Raw genomic sequence first — 19,425 nt, 5'->3', positions numbered from 1 at the left:
ATGGAACTGAACAAGGGGACTGACAGCCAGACCTCCAAGTTGTAGCTATTGCAGCAACCTTATGGTCTTGGGATTGCAATTTGGCCCTTAGTGACCAGCTCAAAATTACGACGGTCACAGCGTAACACAGTCATGTGATTTACATTTACAACCTTCACTGCCAGCTTCCAACAAGCAAAGTCAATGGGGAAGTTGGAGAAGGTTGCAAATGGTGATCACGTGATGTCAGCCTTCCCAGGTAAACCAGATAGGAAAGATAATTAATTGAACTGATTCTAATTCACTGTGAGGCCACATTAACAGAATCTTGCAAATCTGAAAGTATAAACTTCCTGCTGCCACTTTTAATTGCTTGATCCATTAGAGTGGATCCTTCCTAAGTTTCCCCCTCTGACTATTAAGCCACTGGGGGCTCCTGCCTCTCTTGTTTGATTGTTTCCTGGACAGCCTCTCTGCACCTTGCTCCCCATCCACGTATTCCATCACCTCTGAGGTTTTGCCTAGCAACTACAACTGGAACTGCCAAAGCTGCCATTGTAAATTGGTGTGGTCACGTGATGTCACACTTTATGACCACGTTGCTTAGTGACGCAGTTCCCTCTTGGTCCCAGTTACTATAGTTATCCAAGGACTACCTGTATTTGTATTTACATTTGCTAAACTGACAGAATCTTGTAAATCTGACTTTGCTGTTTCTTCACCCCCTTCTTATATTCTAGTCAATTAGCGAGTTTCTGTCTCAGCTGTTTCCAAGTATTATCTGTTTATTGTGGACATAAAATATGTTTCACCTCACCCCCCCCCACCCAGTGGTGGATCTTGCCTATTTCCATCAAGATCATCCTCCTTACTTTCTACAGATCCACCTCTGTATGTATCCATATACCCATCAGAAGCAGACTCTGTCTCCTCCCAAAAAGAGGGCAGGACCAGAACAACAAGAAACTTAATATGTGGGAACAAATGGAAATGAAAACAAAACACGGATTGATCCCTAGAAGTATATTCTTTCACACAGAAATCTACAAACATATATTCACGGTCCACAGGGCTTTTTTTCTCATAGAACGCTCAGAACGGAGTTCCGGCACCTTTTTTGGATGGAACCTTGTAGGGTAGGCAAGGCAGGTTGTATGACATGTGTGAGTTCCGGCACCTTTTTCTTTTACAAAAAAAGCACTGACGGTCCACTGTTTTTTCCCCAAGAGAAAGAGGAAAAAAGAGAAAAAACTGCGATAGTGATGAGGCAATGTGGGGTAGCCACACAGGGAAAAAAGAAAGAGAAAAGAGGAACAAAAATGCACAGAGGTGAACAAGGGGAGGAACAGCTGAATATGGAAGAAAAAAGAAAAAGACAAGATGTCCAGTATAGCTATACCAAAGGGTTAAATTCATCAGGCAAGTAGCCTCCCATGCAAGAAGTAATTTTCCAAGCCATTCGAGCTTTGCAGCAATGATGCCTGAAGGATCTGCCCCTCTCTTCCTCTTTACTTTGCTTTCATCAGCTTCTTCTGTTTTCATCCGTAGTATGACAAACCCACCCACCCCGTCTGCAGATAATTATTTTAGCAAAAAATATTGCAGATATAAATTTGACCTGTGGATGTTGTGGATGCTAATTAAATGCAATATTCGTGCTCAGAGAGAGAGCATTTGTAAATATCCGCCTGGATAGTGACTGTGAAGGACAGATTGCTGTAACAGATTTGGTCTGATTAAGGAGACCACTTTATCCCCTTCCAGTGTGTTGTAAATATCGCTATAAGCAGGTATGAATGACAGAGTAACTATAAATAATCCCAGGTAGTACCACTTGTAACACTAATTACTTAGCCTCCTGCAAGCGGCAGGATTATGTTTGTCTGTCAAAAAAAAACGGCTGAAGTAAAAGTTTATAATATACTGAAGGTTTATAATCTGTGCATTTTTCAAGAAAGTCATTTGTGTGCAGAACATGGGGGAAAATTAATATGCTCTGAGCTTGTCGATCAGAAGGTCGGCAGTTTGGCGGGTCGAATCCCGAGTGCCGCGTAACAGAGTGAGCGCCTGTTACTCGTCCCAGCTTCTGCCAACCTAGCAGTTCGAAAGCACGTAAAAATGCAAGTAGAAAAATAGGGACCACTCCGGTGGGAAGGTAACAGCGTTCCGTGCGCCTTTGGCGTCTAGTCATGCCAGCCACATGACCACGGAGACGTCCCCGGACAAGCGCTGGCTCTTCGGCTTTGAAACGGAGATGAGCACCGGCCCCTAGAGTCGGAAACGACTAGCACGCATGTGCGGGGGAACCTTTACCTTTACCTTTACCTATCTTGATTATTGTTTCAGAAAAATGTTCACTCGCACATTTTCTTCCATCTGTGGAATGTGATCAGAAAATGTACTCCTAATTCATCAGGCACGATTTACTGATTACAAGAACTGTGCTGGCAATGGCAAAAACAGGCTGGAAGGGCATTTCTACAAGGCTGGGCAGAATGGTAAAACTAAGTCAGCTATTTCCTGAGTAGGGTTTTTAACAGAAGTTGCTGGAACAGTTTTTCAAAAACTCCTACTTAATAGTCTCTGCCTGTGAGTAAGCATCACTGGTCTACTGGATATTGTTGTTATGATGATATGCTGGCAGCTCACTTAAACAAAGCTGGCCTGTGGAAAAATCCTGGGGTGTGTGAAATCAGTGTTAAGTCAAAGCCACAAAATTGCACCACTCTAAAGACTTTGTGCTGTGAAAAAAAACAAAAGTTATGAGCATCATTACTGCAAGCCAAATTGCAAAATTGTAAAAAATGAGAAGTTCGTGTGTGTGTGTGTGTGTGTGTGTGTGTGTGTGTTTTGTTGTTTTTATGCATGTTACCTCGGTAGCATATGACTGAAATTGATTTTGGTTTGTCTCCTTCCTTAATATTCTCACTTCCGTTTGGAACCGCAATCAAGACTAAGCAAGTTTATTTGCTCATTTTATGTTCTGGGTGAAAAGCTAAATTATACACATTCAAAACAAATAATGCATCTTAGGTTGTATCCCTAACAAATGGGAACTGGTGGAGTAAGAGGGTTAAGAGTTTCAACTGGAAAACATAGTTGAAATTATATGTCAGTAATCTACTCTAGGTAACTTTTAGCTATTCACTAAATAATACTGTCTAGAAATCAGAATCACTTGTATACTTATGCTTATCTCTTAGATTAAGCAAATTAAAAAATCAAGTATCCAAGTGAGGACTTACATGCCTGAATGTAGTTAGAAATAAGAGAATATATAAAAGGACGCACATCTGGGAAAAGATCAGAATGAGGCTGCTGCAAATATATTGTGCCAGATTAATCATATCTCCTTTTTTGATAGAGTTACTAGCTTAGTTGGTAATGCTGCAGATACAAGATATAATGTAGGGCTTTAGCAAAACCTTTGACAGAGTGCCTAATTATAGTGTCCTTAATAAAACGGTCAAATACAGTCTAGATGATACTGTTAGACTGACTCACAACTGGCTGAATCATTGCACCAAAAAGTGAACATTAATGACTGTACTTCAGCTTGGAGGGAACTAGGAATGGATCCTAGATCCCCACATTGTTGAATTATTTTTATAGGTGACTAGATGGAGAATTGAGAGAACACTTACAAATTTGCAAATGATACAAAACTGGATGGTATAGCTTATGTTTAGCACAAAACAGAAGATTCAAAAAAATGTAGACAACTTAAGCAGTGGGCTGAAAAGAATAGGATGGAATTTAGCAGAGCAAAATAAAAAGTTCTGCATTTGAGTAGAAAATTTTAAGGCGTAAGTACAGGATTAAGGAGACCAGTACTACGTACAAATGGAATGTGAGTGTCCTTGCTGCCCCCAAAGTAAACATGAGTCAGCAGTGTGGTACAGCTGCTGAAAAGGCAATTGTTATCTTGGAGTGCATTACCAGGAGCGTAACATCCATGCCGTGAGAAGTAATTGTTCCAATCTACTTTGCCTTGGTCGTTCCTCATTTGAACTACTGTGTCCAGGACCACAACAAATGGAAGAGGTTCAGAGCAGGGCTACCAGATGGTGAAGGATCTGGAAAAACCACCCTCAGAGGACAATGAAATGAACTGGGCATGCAGAAAAGATGAGTAAGAGAGGATGCTTTAGTAGTCTATTCTGGAGGATTATTGCAGAAAGGGGAGAGTAGGCTTATTCTTTATTGATTCACAGAGCAGTTTTAATCTATATCCTGAGATAATATATTCTTGGAAAAGCTTTAGCATCTTGCTTTGCTAAACCTCTGTCTAAGGCAGATGAAACATGACTTCTATACAAAAAAAAAGTGGGGGGGGGAGAGAGGGAAACATATAAGATCCCTTCTCCTTTAACAGCATGACAATCTACCAACAATCTTAAAGTTACTCATTTCTTCATTATCCCTTTTAATGGAAACTAACTGGAATGTTGTATTAGTAGGCAGCAAAAGTCATTCCAACCTGCCCTCTGAAATTTGTACCCAGATCTTTTGATAAAATGTAAATATATCAAAGGGTCCTTCTGAATTAGACTGCCACAGCCATTCAGGGGGGAAAGGATGGCTTGTCTCAAGATTGCAACCTTCCTTCAAAAATGAAATCTTTCTAGAAGATTACTTTGGCAGAATTCAGCTTAGCTAGCCTGATACAGAAAGATGACTGAAGGAAATGCAATTGACCTGTGCTATATATGGAGGTCAAAGCCAGATAGCTCAGCATGAGTCTCTGACCTTGTAAGTTTGTTCTGTAGTTCTATTATCTACTTCATGCATTGCAAACAAATTGGAAGCAAGCAGTGGCCTTGCTTATTTACAACTGTAAAGGCTTTGGTCAGCTGGTAGAGTGTTTAATGAAGAAAACTGTGTTGTTTTTCAGAATTTCAAACACTTCAAATCAAGATTTATAGTCAGATGTTCTTAAACAGAATAGAATGTGTCTGCAACTGGGAAGAAAGAGATGAACTCTCTGTATGTAATATAAATCAACAGAGAAAGCATAGACTGTACTGTATAGGTGTTGAAATTGCCACAAATGATTTTTTTGTGTTTGCTACCAAATAACAAACTTGTCAATTGAGAAAGAAAAGGACATTCCAAAGGAAAGATACCCTACACTGAAAGAGCAAAACATATAGAAAGGTAATCTTATTCCAAAGATTGATATTTGCAATAAACGTTTGCCGTGCTTTCGAGGAAAGGGAATCTCATTCCAAAATTCTGATATTTTCAATAAAGTTCACTGTGCTTTCGGATAATCCAAAACAGAATGTATTTTTTTTATGATCTTGTATTCCATGTTATTACTGATAAATTCACTGTTTTGTTTCCAATAACTTCCTGTTAGCTTTTTTAAAATTGATGGTATTATTGTTTACATTAATTTCTTACTTCTGCTTTCCTAACTGTCTTGTGCTTATGAAAGATGCAGTTATGTCTACCACAACAATGTAATGGTCTCAGAATCATTAATTTCATAAATCTTACTTCAATGCTGTACATGCACAGTATTTTTTCCAAATTATTTTGTTTAAAAATTCAGGCAAAATTAATCACATATTTATAGAATTTCTGGTGGGGAATCATATCAGCAACATTAGAACTGTTCTTTAAGAAAAGGCAGGGAAGGGTGTAGGGAATGTTACTTGATTACAAAACAAGTTGCTTTTTTTTAAAGCGAAGACTGAGTATTCTTATATGACAACTATATCCGTACCTTCTTAGATTAAGTCTATTGTGTTTAACATGACTTACATATGCATGAGTGCCTAAAGGAAGAATCTAACTAACCTTTGGCTGATCTTGAAAAGCTGATCAGGGCTAGCTAGATCTGTTGGTAACTAAGGTGAGATACCACAAAGAAAACTTGAGCTGTAGGTTGAACTGAGTGACTGAAGGAATATTTTCAAGGAAGGTCCTGGCAAACTACTTCTAAAATGCCAAGAAAATGCTACATACTTTTTGCTCAGCACTGGAAAAATAAAGAAACACCATTGGAGGAAGAGATAATCAAGAAAATACTGGACTGTGCTGAAATGGACAGACTTACATTGAGGATTAAAGAAAAAGAAGATACAGAATATTTTCAAACTTGGAACTTATATTATCAATGGCTGGAAAAACGGGGTAGAGAATAAGAACTTAACTTGTATTAGTAAGCAAATCAAATCAACCCAGACAACACGTTGTTTATTAAGCACTAATGAAATGTAATAATAGAAAATTAATAAAATATTTTTTTAAAAAAAGAAAATACTACAAACTTTTTATGAAGTCATCAGGAGTGAGGTCAAGAGACAGTATATATTGTGAAGGACTTTAGGACTGCTTATAGCAGGTAAGGCAGATATTAAATTGCTGTAAAAGTAGGGTTTTTAAAAAAAAAAATCACATTTAGTCATAAAGAATGAATTATAAAATGATTTAATTCAACAGAACAGAGATTAAGTATTGTTAAAAAACCCAAATACATAAACTTGCTATTTCTGTTCTGAGAATGCAAAGCCCAAATGATGTACAAGTTTTAAGCAAAAGTTTCTAGGCTATTTTTTTTTAAGTTTAGCCATCCTGGGGCAAATGAACCAAATCATAGTGTGTGGAGAAAGAGGAGGAAACACTGAGCAAAGAATTGCCTATCAGCCCCTCTGAAAACAATTTAAATCAAACATTTGCCCAATTTCTATTTGTCAAAACCCATTGTCAGAAACGGAGCAGAGAAAAAAGACAGTACAGATAGTCCTCGACTTAACGACCACAATTGAGCCCAAAATTTATGTGGCTAAGTGAGACACTTGTTAAGTGAATTTTGCCCCATTTTACGACTTTTCTTGCCACAGTCATTAAGTGAATCACTGTAGTTGTTTAGTTAGTAACACAGTTGTTAAGTAAATCCGGCTTCCCCATTGACTTTGCTTACCAGAAGTACATAAAATGTGATCACATGACTCTGGGACACGCGAACATCATAAATGTGAGTCAGTTGCCAAACGTCTGAATTTTGATCATATGACAGTTGTTAAGTAAATCCGGCTTCCCCATTGACTTTGCTTACCAGAAGTACATAAAATGTGATCACACGACTCTGGGACACGCGAACATCATAAATGTGAGTCAGTTGCCAAACGTCTGAATTTTGATCATATGACCTTAGGGATGCTGCAATGGCTGTCAGTGTTGAAAAAGGGCCATAACTCACTTTTTTTCAGTGCCGCTGTAACTTCAAATAGTCACTAAATGAACTCTTGTAACCTGAGGGCTACCTATACAGGTGTCTTCAACTTACAACCGTTTGTTTAGTGACTGTTTGAAGTTACAGCGGCACTGGAAAAAAGTGATTTATCAACTGTTTTTCACACTTGTGACCTCCTCATGGTCACCTGATCAAAATTCGGTTGCTTGGCAACTGACTCATATTTATGACGGTCGCAGTGTCCCAGAGTCATGTGATCATCTTTTGCGACTTTCTGACAAGCAAAGTCAATGGGAAAGCTAGATTCGCTTAACAACCATGTTACTAACTTAATAACTGTAGTAATTCACGTAACAACAGTGGAAAGGAAGGACACAAAATGGGGCAAAACCTGCTTAACAACTGTCTTATTTTATTTATTTTATTTTTATTACATTTATATCCCACCCTTCTCCGAAGACTCAGGGCGGCTTACAAGCAACAGAAATTTTGGGCTCAATTGTGATTGTAAGTTGAGGACTACCTACAAAATGGGAGTACTGGAACCTGAACTATAAAATGTTTCCACTTTGTAAGACATAAGCATCTTACATTCCCAATCCTAAGCACTCTCCCTCTCCCATTCTGATATTGTTCGTGTTATCACCAGCAGCTATCTTGCCTGCTTAGAAGACTGGTGCGACTAGTGACATTCACTTCTTTTATAATGGAAAGAATATTTAATTCCACATCTATTCATTTCAGAACAGATACATCAAAAATTCTAAAACACCTGTCAGTTTCAAGTATAAAACCCTGAATTCTTGGCGGGAGTAGTTATTACAACAACATTCTTGTAGGTTTTCTTAAACAAAAGGAATGGGTACTAAAAATGTTTTAAGATAATCGCCGGGAAACTGCTCTAAGTCTTAATACCTAGTGCAGATCATTGAACAGTCCTGTCTCTCAATGCCAAAAGATTTTCGAATTGCACTGCTAGCACAATCCTAAGGTAAATGTAAAGGTTCCCCCGCACATGCGTGCTAGTCGTTTCCAACTCTAGGGGCTGGTGCTCATCTCCATTTCAAAGCCGAAGAGCCAGCGCTTGTCCAAGGACATCTCCGTGGTCATGTGGCTGGCATGACTAGACGCCAGAGGCGCACGGAACGCTGTTACCTTCCCACCGTAGTGGTCCCTATTTTTCTACTTGCATTTTTACGTGCTTTCGAACTGCTAGGTTAGCAGAAGCTGGGACGAGTAACAGGCGCTCACTCTGTTACGCGGCACTCGGGATTCAACCCGCCAAACTGCCGACCTTCTGATCGACAAGCTCAGCGTCCTAACCCACTGAGCCACCGCGTCCCTTTTAGCACAATCCTACCCAGAGCTTAATTTTACTTAAGAAAAGAATACCAAATATGTTCTCGATCCAAAAAAAACCCACCCCAAAACAAAATAAACAAATACACTTTAGGGAAAGAGAAATAAAGACTTGAAACATTGCTATTTCTTCTTTATAAATCAGATTTACAATATATAGCACTTTTTAAGCATTTCATGAGAAAGGGCTTCTCATCTTGAGCAACAGAGAGATAGGAAAGTCTACTCCTCATTTTGTTTCAGGATAAGGATTTCGGATCTGTAACCCAGATGTCTTGGTGGCTATAGAAGTGATTGGGAATTGGGAATTCTAGGAATGTTAGTTTAATACACCTGGGTCCATCATATTGAAGAAGGCTAATTTAGGAGTTTAATACATGCAAGGATGTTGTGAAACTACCCATGAGTTAGACTTATGAACAACTTTTCATATATGTCTTCTGAAATTGGGAAAAGAAATTGGAGAATGATACCGACACACCGGATCTGCAGAATATTTTGTAGTTGGTAAGTTATGGAGCGGTGCTTTCATGCAAAAGCTTAATCTTATTTCTACTGGAAGGATATTCACGTTTCCTCAAAAATAGTCTGCTAAAAGATCTGCTTGCACAGATTCAAGCACATTACAATACTGCAGGACTCATTTTCCAAGCTATAAAAGAATAAAAGTGAAATCTCCTTCAAAAGCGTGGTAACTTCATGGACATACTCATAACATTTTCTTCTACTGCTTTTTTCCTGCACCCCACAGTCCCAAAAGTGTATTTTCCTTCTATAACAGCAAATTCCAGTTCCACTGGTCTGAAAGAAACATTTGCAAAGGGACGGAAGGCTTTGGGGGGAGTGATCCCATCCTGCTTCAGGCCTTCCGTCCCTTTGCAAAAGCTTTTGGGGTGGAGAAAGCCTGAAGGAGTGTGAGACCACATCCCAAAGGCTTCTTTTCTCCACACCAAAAGCTTTTGCAAAGGGACGAAAGGCCCGAAGCAGTGTGAGATTGCTCCCCATGAAGCCTTCTGTCCCTTTGCAAAAGCTTTGGGGTGCGGTCTCCTGCTCCTTCAGACTCACCGAAACTGCCTGGGGTTCCAAAAGTGGATTGGGGTGTCCTGCACAGGCAGCCTTGGTGAGTCAATGAAGCTGAGCAGGACACGAACATCCCACTCTGCCTCTGCTCTCACCACTCCGCTTCTGGAGCGGCAGGAACAGGCAAAGAAACTGCGCTGCCGGGGCAGAGAGGCTGGAGAGGAGACAGCTCTCTTGAGGAGAGAGAAGGAGGAGGTCAGCCTGTTCTGGAACTCTGGATCTCTGAAAGGTAAGTGAGCCTTTGGGATGAAGAGGAGTTGGTGGGCTATCATAGCATGCCCAGTGCCTGTTAGGTCCTGGTGGGGTGTGGGAATAGACAGGTGGAATGTTGCAACGTCACTGTGCTCGGTTGTTAAGGGTGAGCGACTGCTGTGTTGCTGCAACATTTGTAGCTTCGGGACTGTGTTGTAAGTACTTTTTTGTCGTAACTTAGAACTGTTGCTAAGTGAACTGTCATAACTTAAGAACTACTTTTATTGACTGTAGAAACAGATATCTATATCTATATTCATATCTCTCTCTGTGTGTGTGTGTGTGTGTGTGTGTGTGTGTATGACGCAGTGGCTCAGTGGGTTAGGACGCCGAGCTTGTTGATCAGAAGGTCGGCAGTTTGGCGGGTCGAATCCCAAGTGCCGCGTAACAGAGTGAGCGCCTGTTACTCATCCCAGCTTCTGCCAACCTAACAGTTCGAAAGCACGAAATGCAAGTAGAAAAATAGGGACCACTATGGTGGGAAGGTAACAGCGTTCCGTGCGCCTTTGGCGTCTAGTCATGCTGGCCACATGACCACGGAGACATCCTCGGACAAGCGCTGGCTCTTCAGCTTTGAAACGGAGATGAGCACCGGTCCCTAGAGTTAGAAACGACTAGCATGCATGTGCAGGGGAACCTTTACCAAATATATGTATGATTGCTGTCTAAAAATTTTAGTACCATTTTTTAAATTATTATATATTTTTCCCTTATTCTTTTTAATATAAATCAATGATATCTCCCTAAGCCTAAAACCTTTTCTATTCCACTCCAATTTCCGCTGCTTGTTTTACTTGGGGAAATTTTATATGGTAGTTTACCAGTCAATAAAACTAATCTTTTCATTCATTGTATTCTGTACAATGCAAACTTTTTATATTTTATGGGTATAAGTTATTTGTCAAAAGCAGGGAAAGAGGAGAAAAACAAACAAGCAAAACAATTGGTTTATTAAATGTTGAAAAAATTAAGCAGAATGTAGCGGAAACATTTTAACCAGCAGCAAGAAGGGATAAAAACTAAAATGCTAAAAACAAAAAACAAAACAAATATAAAAAAACCCCCATGCTTGACCCTGGAGCATTACAACCAACCCTCAGAAGTGTCACTCAAAGCAATCCAGTCTGACATCTGGAATTCTAAAATTCCTATGGGGCTTGAGCGAGCCTTTTTAGTGTCAAGATGAAGAAATGTGTGTGGTAGCTGCTACTGCACCCTACAAATCTGCTTAACGCTGTGCCTATAATTTGTTTAAAAGATACTTACTTCAAAGAGAGCGAATAGTCATGCTTGCTTGTTTGACTGTTCCTCACCAGATAGCTACATTCTTTACACAAGCGCAAGAGGTTTTCTGCATCTGTCCGACTGATTGCTCCATGATACCATCTATAAAAAAACACAAACATTTAACACTTAGAATAAATTCACTTTGAAGCTTTACAGTTTTTTTTAAGGACATTCTAATGTACTATACGATTATGCAAGACAAAGCAAAGCAACGTTGAGAGATGTGTACTGGACACTCCCAACTGCAAAATATTACTTTCATGTCAGTTTCTGCTGCCCTATGTTTCCCTGCACCAAGTATCAGCAACTTACATCTGTTTTTCTAGTGGAATAGTTGGATCCACTCTCTCCCCCAAGATTCCACAGAATTCTGGGCTACCATGTTTGATGGGTTTGAAGCCTCCCCCAGGTGCACGAAGCTGTCGGCGCCGATCACTTGAAGATGGAGAAGGTGAAGATTGCCTTATCTCTCCCCCGTTGAACTGGGCTGTAAGACATATTCAAGTAAACCATTACCTCCAAGTTAGCAAATACCCAAAGAATTTTAAATATTGAACAGAAATAATGGATTTTAAAACAAATAAAAGTACTCTGTACACTATACTATATACGCTATGATATGCTGTGCAAATAGGGTTGTCCCTCTCTCGCGGCAGTGATTCTGAGCGAAGTTGAAATAGAAGCCGCAATATGAAACCATTAAAACGTGACATTCAAAACATATAACTCAAAAAGGAATTTCAAAAAGATGAGAGTAAAAGCAGTGGTAACATAACACAACGTATCACATAACACAATGTAAGAGCAATCCACCCAGGCTTCACTAATTTCATGAAGACCGTGTCTGGGGAAACAACCAGGTTTTCAGTGTTTTCTGGAAGGTCAAGCAGGATTGGACTCAATCTGATCTCAGATGGTAAAGTGTAACCAATCTGAACTCCTTGGCTGATAGTTCTTCACTCCATCAAGTGAAAGAAAGCAACATCAAAGTGAAACAAGGCAACATTTAAAAACATTTCAAAAGTATGGTTTTATTTTATTCGTTTCAGTATAGCAGCAGGCTGGCTTGGAATTTTAGGAGATGTATTCCCAAGACATCAAGGTCATGTCAGGTTTCAGAAGACTGATTAGCAGGCAGAAAACTAGCCCTTCAATTGCTCTTCCTGAGCCTCTGTTTCCTGACTGTACATACTTATCCCCCAAGCTACTTATAAAAATACTTGCTTGTTTTTGTTCTCTGCTGCCTCATTTAGTTGCCTTATTCTGTTATACGCTGGCAGAACAATGCTGGCAGAACAGGGTCAAATAAATACCGTATTTTTCGGACCATAAGACACACTGGACCATAAGACGCACCCAGTTTTTAGAGCAGGAAAACAAGAAAAAAAATTCTTTATCCTTCTCTCTCTCTCCCTCTCTCTCCCTCCCTCTCCCATTGTCCCTTCCTTCCTTCCTTCCTTCCTTCCTTCCTTCCTTCCTTCCTTCCTTCCCTCCCTCCCTCTTTGTCCTTCCCTCTCTGCATTAGAGCAGTACCCGCGGAGGCGGCCCTGCAGCCCGGCTTTCTCTTGCAGAAAGCAAGCTGAAACGGAGTGAGGGAGATTGCCAGAAATGCAAATCGGCTGATCTCGCGCTCCTGCAAACTCCCTCGCTCGGTTTCAGCTTCCCTTGCTACAAGAGAAAGCAAGCTGAAACGGAGTGAGGGAGATTGCCAGAAATGCGAATCGGCCGATCTCACGCTCCTGCAAACTCCCTCGCTCGGTTTCAGCTTCTCTTGCTACAAGAGAAAGCAAGCTGAAACGAGGCAGATTGCAGCAGCGTGAGATCTGCCGATTCGCATTCCTGGCAATCTCCTCACTCCGTTTCAGCCCGCTTTCTCTTGTAGCAAGGGAAGCTGAAACCGAGCAAGGGAGAGTGCAGGAGCGTGAGATCGGCGTTTCTCAGCAAGTGCCGATTCGTGCTCCACTTGCAGAGGTTGGGGCTGGCCATACAGATCACCTTCGGACCATAAGACGCACCCTCGTTTCCCCCCCCCCACTTTTGGGGGAAAAAGTGTGTCTTATGGTCCGAAAAATACGGTAATTAGGAACAGGAGCAATCGGTCCTTTCCAATCAGACACTGACAGTGACCATGCCTTGTTCTCTTTATGTTTTATATGCTGGTCTATCTCATCCACCCTTATAAGGTCTGATTTGACTCAAAAACACACAATGCCAGGACTACAATAGGACTCAGCTTAATGAGCCTTCTCCAACTACTTATCTTTTATATACGAAAGAACTACAATTCCTAGCACTATTTATTCAACTCATTGGGAATTCTGATCCCTGTAGTCCAACTCCTCCGGAAGGCAAGACTTGAATCCAACAGCAAATATCACCTTGTATCTCAGAAAAGAGAGACACAAAACTCCAAGGATTAATTTTGGAAGAAGATGCACAAAGAGTTGCCTCAATTAACAATAATAAATTAAATGTGAGGGAAGTGAGGTCGTAAGTCTATTGCGGTCACATGAAATCTCACTTAACGACCTCATGGCTTAGCAATGGAATTTCCAGTCCCAACTGAAGGTTAAAGGGATAAATTCTCATTCAACTTCACATATTTTTTTTATAAAGTCTTCTATTATCGAAGCAAAGCTTGCCATTTACAGAACACCAAGTACAAAGCAAAGATATACGAAGTTAGCCTGGTATATTATTGTTTCAGGGAGTTTAATGGAATATTTTTCCTCAACCACCTTCCCATTGGAAATCCAATACAAAATACATTGGCAAGGGATTAGATGGTAGATCTCCTACCATCTAAAAGTGGAATTTCATGGTTCTTTACCAAACAAAACACCCAACAAACCCAGGACCAAGAAGCGTGAAATCCATAACAAATAAATGTCCTTAAGCAAAACAGAATAACAGAGTTGGAAGGGACCTTGGAGGACTTCTAGTCCATCCCCCTGCTCAAGCAGGAGACCAATACCATTTCAGACAGAGATGGAGCACCCACAACTTTTGTTCCACTGGTTAATTGTTCTAACTGTCAAGAAATTTCTCCTTAATTCTAGGTTGCTTCTCTCCTTGATTGGTTTCCATCCATTGTTTCATATCTTGCCTTCTGGTGCTTTGGAAAATAGGTTGACCCCCCCCTTCTTTGTGGTATTCCTTCAAATATTGGAACACTGCTATCATGTCACCCCTAGTCCTTCTTTTCACTAGACTAGCCCTATCCAATTTCTGCAACTGTTCTTCGTATGTTTTAGCCTCAGCTCCCTAATCATCTTTGTTGCTCTTTTCTGCACTCTTTCCAAAGTCATGGTGCAACATGCAAATGAGAAAAAAGTGATAAAGATAGTAGTCACTAGGCAAGGCTATATGATTTTGTGTGACTGTTATTATCTTTGTGTTATTGTAATAATTATAAAGGCCACAAAAGCAATAGTCTTGTTAAGCCTACAATTAACCAGGTGAAGACAATCCTATAGATGATAAAATATTCTCACTGTTTAACTCAGGTTAGAGTTGTTGTTCTGTCTACCTTCTCTCTACCTTCTGTGGATTCCAGTGAACAGCTGTTTAAGAATTTGAAAATGAAGGTAATTCACTCTTACAAAGTTTTAGAAGGCTATAAAACCTCTAAATGCTTCCAGCTGGCTATTTCCAACTAACAAGGAATACTTTTAAAAAATGAAAGTTACAAAGAATTGTGGGGATCAAATGAAGATCTCAAACATCAAGAAATCTCTCTGCTAGAATGGTCTTATTTGTAAAACAAACCTAGAGATCACTCCAAATAATCTGCTGAAAAGTTTAGCTGACAATGGAATAATTGTCCACATTGCAGTGTTGCTTGTACAAGAATGGCCCTGTTTGGGACAGTTTGTCAATTCTCTAATCTCATGACAAAATACATTGTCTAAAGTATGTAAAAGGAAACCCTGGTAGACTTGGAAGTGTTTTGGAACAAAATGCTTTGGCATGATGAAACAAAATTGAGGTATTCAGCTGCAACAACACAAAAAATGTTGGGAGCAAAAAGGGCAAAACATTTCAGGAAAAGCATACTTTGCCAACCATAAAATATAGGAATTATTCTATTATCCTTTGGCAGCCAGAAGCATAGGAAATATTGAGGGCATAGAAGAATTATTCAGCTAAACACCAGCATATTCTTTGCATCTAATGTCTCCCAGTCAAGGAAGAAATTGAGATTGAAAAAAGTTTGATATTTCAGCAAGACAACAGCCTGAAACATACTTCCAAATAAACCATGAAGTACTTATAGGAAAAGAAATACAAAGGTACTATAATCTTAGGTCTTCTCAGTCCTAAGATTTGAATATTATTTAGAATTTGTGAGGAGATCTCAAGCACACAGTGCATGCAAGAAATTCTAAGAATATTTCTGAGTCCTGAGAGTTGGGCAAGGGAGAGTGGGAAAAGATACAAAGAGCAAGCAAGAATAGGAAGACTCTTAGTTGGCTACTTGAAATCTTTGAAAGCTGTTATTTCTGCCCAAGGAGCTATTGCAAAACACCGGGTGAAATATTATGCTTTTTAATTTTAACCCAACGCTCATTTATTATGATTGTAATAAACATTTAATTGAACAAAAAGATTAGGGTGCCACATGTAGCATTTTTATTTGACTCTCTAGTCTAAACTAATGAATATTTGTTGTTGTTGTTAGTTGCGAAGTCGTGTCCGACCCATCGCGACCCTATGGACAATGTTCCTCCAGGCTTTCCTGTCCTCTACCATCTTCTGGAGTCCATTTAAGCTCACGCCTACTGCTTCAGTGACTCCATCCAGCCACCTCATTCTCTGTCGTCCCCTTCTTCTATTGCCCTCAATCTTTCCCAGCATTAGGCTCTTCTCCAGTGAGTCCTTCCTCCTCATTAGGTGGCCAAAGTATTTGAGTTTTAGCTTCAGGATCTGGCCTTCTAAAGAGCAGTCAGGGTTGATCTCCTCTAGGACTGACCGGTTTGATCGCCTTGCAGTCCAAGGGACTCGCAGGAGTCTTCTCCAGCACCAGAGTTCAAAGGCCTCAATTCTTTTGCGCTCAGCCTTTCTTATGGTCCAACTTTCACTGCCATACATTGCAACTGGGAAGACCATAGCCTTGACTATACGCACTTTTGTTGACATGAATATAGATAGTAGCTATACATTAGGATTTGAAGAATTTAATGTTGTACCATATGGAGGTTGCATCAGTTTCTGTTCACTCAAGAATATAAATATATAACCTGAGCAGGGTGCCTACACTTTTGCATGTTCAAGTCTACTCTTGTGACCATACAAAAAATAGACATGTGTTTTAGTCATTAACATGAATGTAATATCCACATAGGAAGTCTTAGCTAAGGTGAGGTGGCCCTGAGTGACATGAAATTATGAAAAAAACTTCATACAAACTATTTTAAAGAACACAGAATAATAACCAAGAAGCAAATAGGCGCAAATGGTTCACAAAATGGAATTAAACTAAAGATTTATTGTGCAAAACAGAATATTCTGTAATGTTGAGAGGTATATGCATAATTCCTTAAAAATATTGCTATAATAATTAAGCTACCTACACTGCTAGCAGACAATAATCCATTTACAATCATACATAAACACTGCAAGCAATCATTTAATTGGAGAAGTCAGACAAGGAACTCTTGTCAACTCTGTGTGTAGATGATAAGGAAGTCACATTTAAAAGAGCATAATTGCATTTAAAATTTCCTATGGTTACTGTGATGGTAATTTTACTGCAGAACTCTATCAATTAAATGTGGCAGGATTCCAGAGCACCTCCAGATTTTTTGATTGCTAAGGAACAATTTCCTGAATTAAAACTGATAGGATGTTCTACTTTTACATTATAAATGGCATAAGAGTGCACAGCAATACAGCTTCCCGTGTTTCAACATGTTATTGTTCATTGTACACTGCCTGTCTGGAAGACAGAAAGCTTAAAGCATTGACTCATGAAAAGATGAATTAGGAAGCAGAGTTTTTATAATTGATGGTAATGTGCCTGCATCAGAAGAGAATGAATATTCCTATCCATGGCCATCTGCAGTGGAGGACAAGGGAGAGCAAATGATGGAATTTGTGTGACATTGTGCAAATGTTGTAACCTTCACATTGTGTCAGATGCTAGGAAAAATATGTAATTGTGGCAGCTATATAATGATGACTGCATGTATTACTGTTTTGGTGTCGCTGCAGTTTGCTGAGTACACCACTGATTATCATATGTAATGAACGCCTGGAGCAAAATTATTTCCTTTAGGGGAGCCTGATCAGTCAGAGGAAAAATGAGTGAATTATATGGATACAACTGGCCACTTATGCCTCTTATTGAGCTCACAGAATTCTTAATTAAAATATATACCGTTACCAACTAGCAGTTATCTTACGGCCTACTACTAATATACTCTGGCTGGCACACCAAATGAGTATTAGCAGCTCAGATCAGAGAACATCTCAGCTTGCCAAAATCAGTATGGGGTTTCTACAGATAGAATTATGTCATTCTGAAATGAAAGCTTTATTTAGCAGTAGAACTAAAAAGGCATTTCATAACCTTTAAAGGGTATAGAACCATCACCAACAAGAAGATCCATATATGCATAAGAAATAGTATAGTTTTTTCTCTCCCCCATTATAAAAACGACTTCTTTGTTGAGACAAAACAGCTTTTGTATGTGTGTCTGTGTAGCTTTTTCCTCATTATTGTTTTATTCCAGCCTCTTCCTCTCTGGAGGCAGAATTGGATTGAATCTCCTAAGGCTGTGGTGGCGAACCTATGGCACGCGTGCCACAGGTGGCACGCAGAGCCCTCTCTGTGGGCACACGAGCCATCGTCCCAGTCCCTGCCCTTCAGCTGGGTTTCATAAAACCTTTTCGCTTTAGGCCTCCGCTGCTGTGTGCAAAAAAAAAAGGTTAATCAATCAATCAATTTCAACTACTCGCTGGACAAAAAAAATCTCGCAACGTTGGAATTGATTGAATATTTTAGTCTCACTCAATCTGCCATTACCACCGCAGTCATGCCCACCCAATGGGCCACACCCACCCAATAGGCCACGCCCATCCGGCACCTGACGATACATAAGTGGGTTTTGAGTTGCAGTTTGGGCACTAGGTCTCTAAAAGTTTCGCCATCACTGTCCTAAGGCAATGGGAGTTTTCTAGTTTCATTCCAATATACACTCCAATGAATACATCTCAAGGCCATCAGCTACAAGAAAGTAAACCTAATCTATCAGCTGCAGAAAAGTGACATGGATATAGAAGAAGCAGAAAGCTACTACACCTTCTGCTCTTTTTCTTAACAAAACATTAATGAAGAAGTGATAGCTTTTATAACAGTTCACAAATGTACACTTTCTTACTCAGCCATGTAAATGATTACTGTAAGAAATGCATGCTTTGATGTTCTTGGCAAAATCTGGATTGACTGATATTTTCTCCCAATTATAAAAAGTCTGTGCCGGAATCCCTGCTGATATTTGAGAGTTTGATAATACAGACATTTACATTACTTCAAAATATCATATGAAACTGTCATACATGAAATTAAAGTACATATTCAATATTTTCTACTTTTTTTTGCTTAGAACTGCAAAAGACAGGACTTGGAATCTTGGCTGATCTCAGAAAAAGCTAAATTAAGCTAAGATCCTATCTAGTTGCATAAGAGACCACAACAAAATCCCAGAATGCAGGATAGATTGGGAAATTTAAAAGAAAATCCTTCAAGAAGGTAGTGGCAAAGCAGTTCAAATAATACTTCCAAGAAAAATGTCTGACTTCCGGTTTGCCATCGCGGCCGCTGGAAGGCGAGCTCCATCTTCCACATTCGGTTTCACTCCACTGGGGGATTCTGGAAAGGGTCAAGAGTTGCCCTATAGGGGCGACAAGCAAGGAGGGGACCCCCGCTTGATCGTGGGAGGGCAGTAGCCCTTCCGCTTGATCTGGGGCAGCCCTCCAAACCGGTGGACGAAAGACCGGCCATAGAAATATGGCTTGTCACTAGGCTGCAGACAGCCAAAGTCAAACTTATCACCAGGCACTTTTAAAGCAGCGTGGGTCAGACTGGGTGAGAACTGAACCTCTCTTCATCCTAAGTATTTTCTCATGTAAAAGCTGCCCAAAGTATCTTCCCCCCTGTGAGAAGGGAGGGAAGGGAACGTCTATCCCACCCTCTAAGAATAGCGGCAAATGACTATCCAGGGGAGTTAAAATACTGAAAGAATAACCTTAATCTAACTGGA

At 40.0% G+C, this 19,425-nt stretch overlaps 1 protein-coding gene across 1 annotated transcript in view; it reads right to left on the bottom strand.

Moving 5' to 3' along the window:
- The window catches only part of SHB (SH2 domain containing adaptor protein B), a 167,333-nt gene that overhangs the window by 30,114 nt on the left and 117,794 nt on the right, over window positions 1–19,425 (bottom strand). Inside the window, 2 exon segments of the mRNA XM_081317792.1 lie at window positions 11,141–11,260; window positions 11,474–11,648. Of these exon segments, the coding sequence (XP_081173918.1) occupies window positions 11,141–11,260; window positions 11,474–11,648 (295 nt within the window).

The sequence above is a fragment of the Vipera berus genome (genome assembly GCF_964194415.1).
Source record: "Vipera berus genome assembly, chromosome: 2".
NCBI lineage: Eukaryota > Metazoa > Chordata > Lepidosauria > Squamata > Viperidae > Vipera > Vipera berus.
This window is presented reverse-complemented; position numbering and strand designations above follow the sequence as displayed.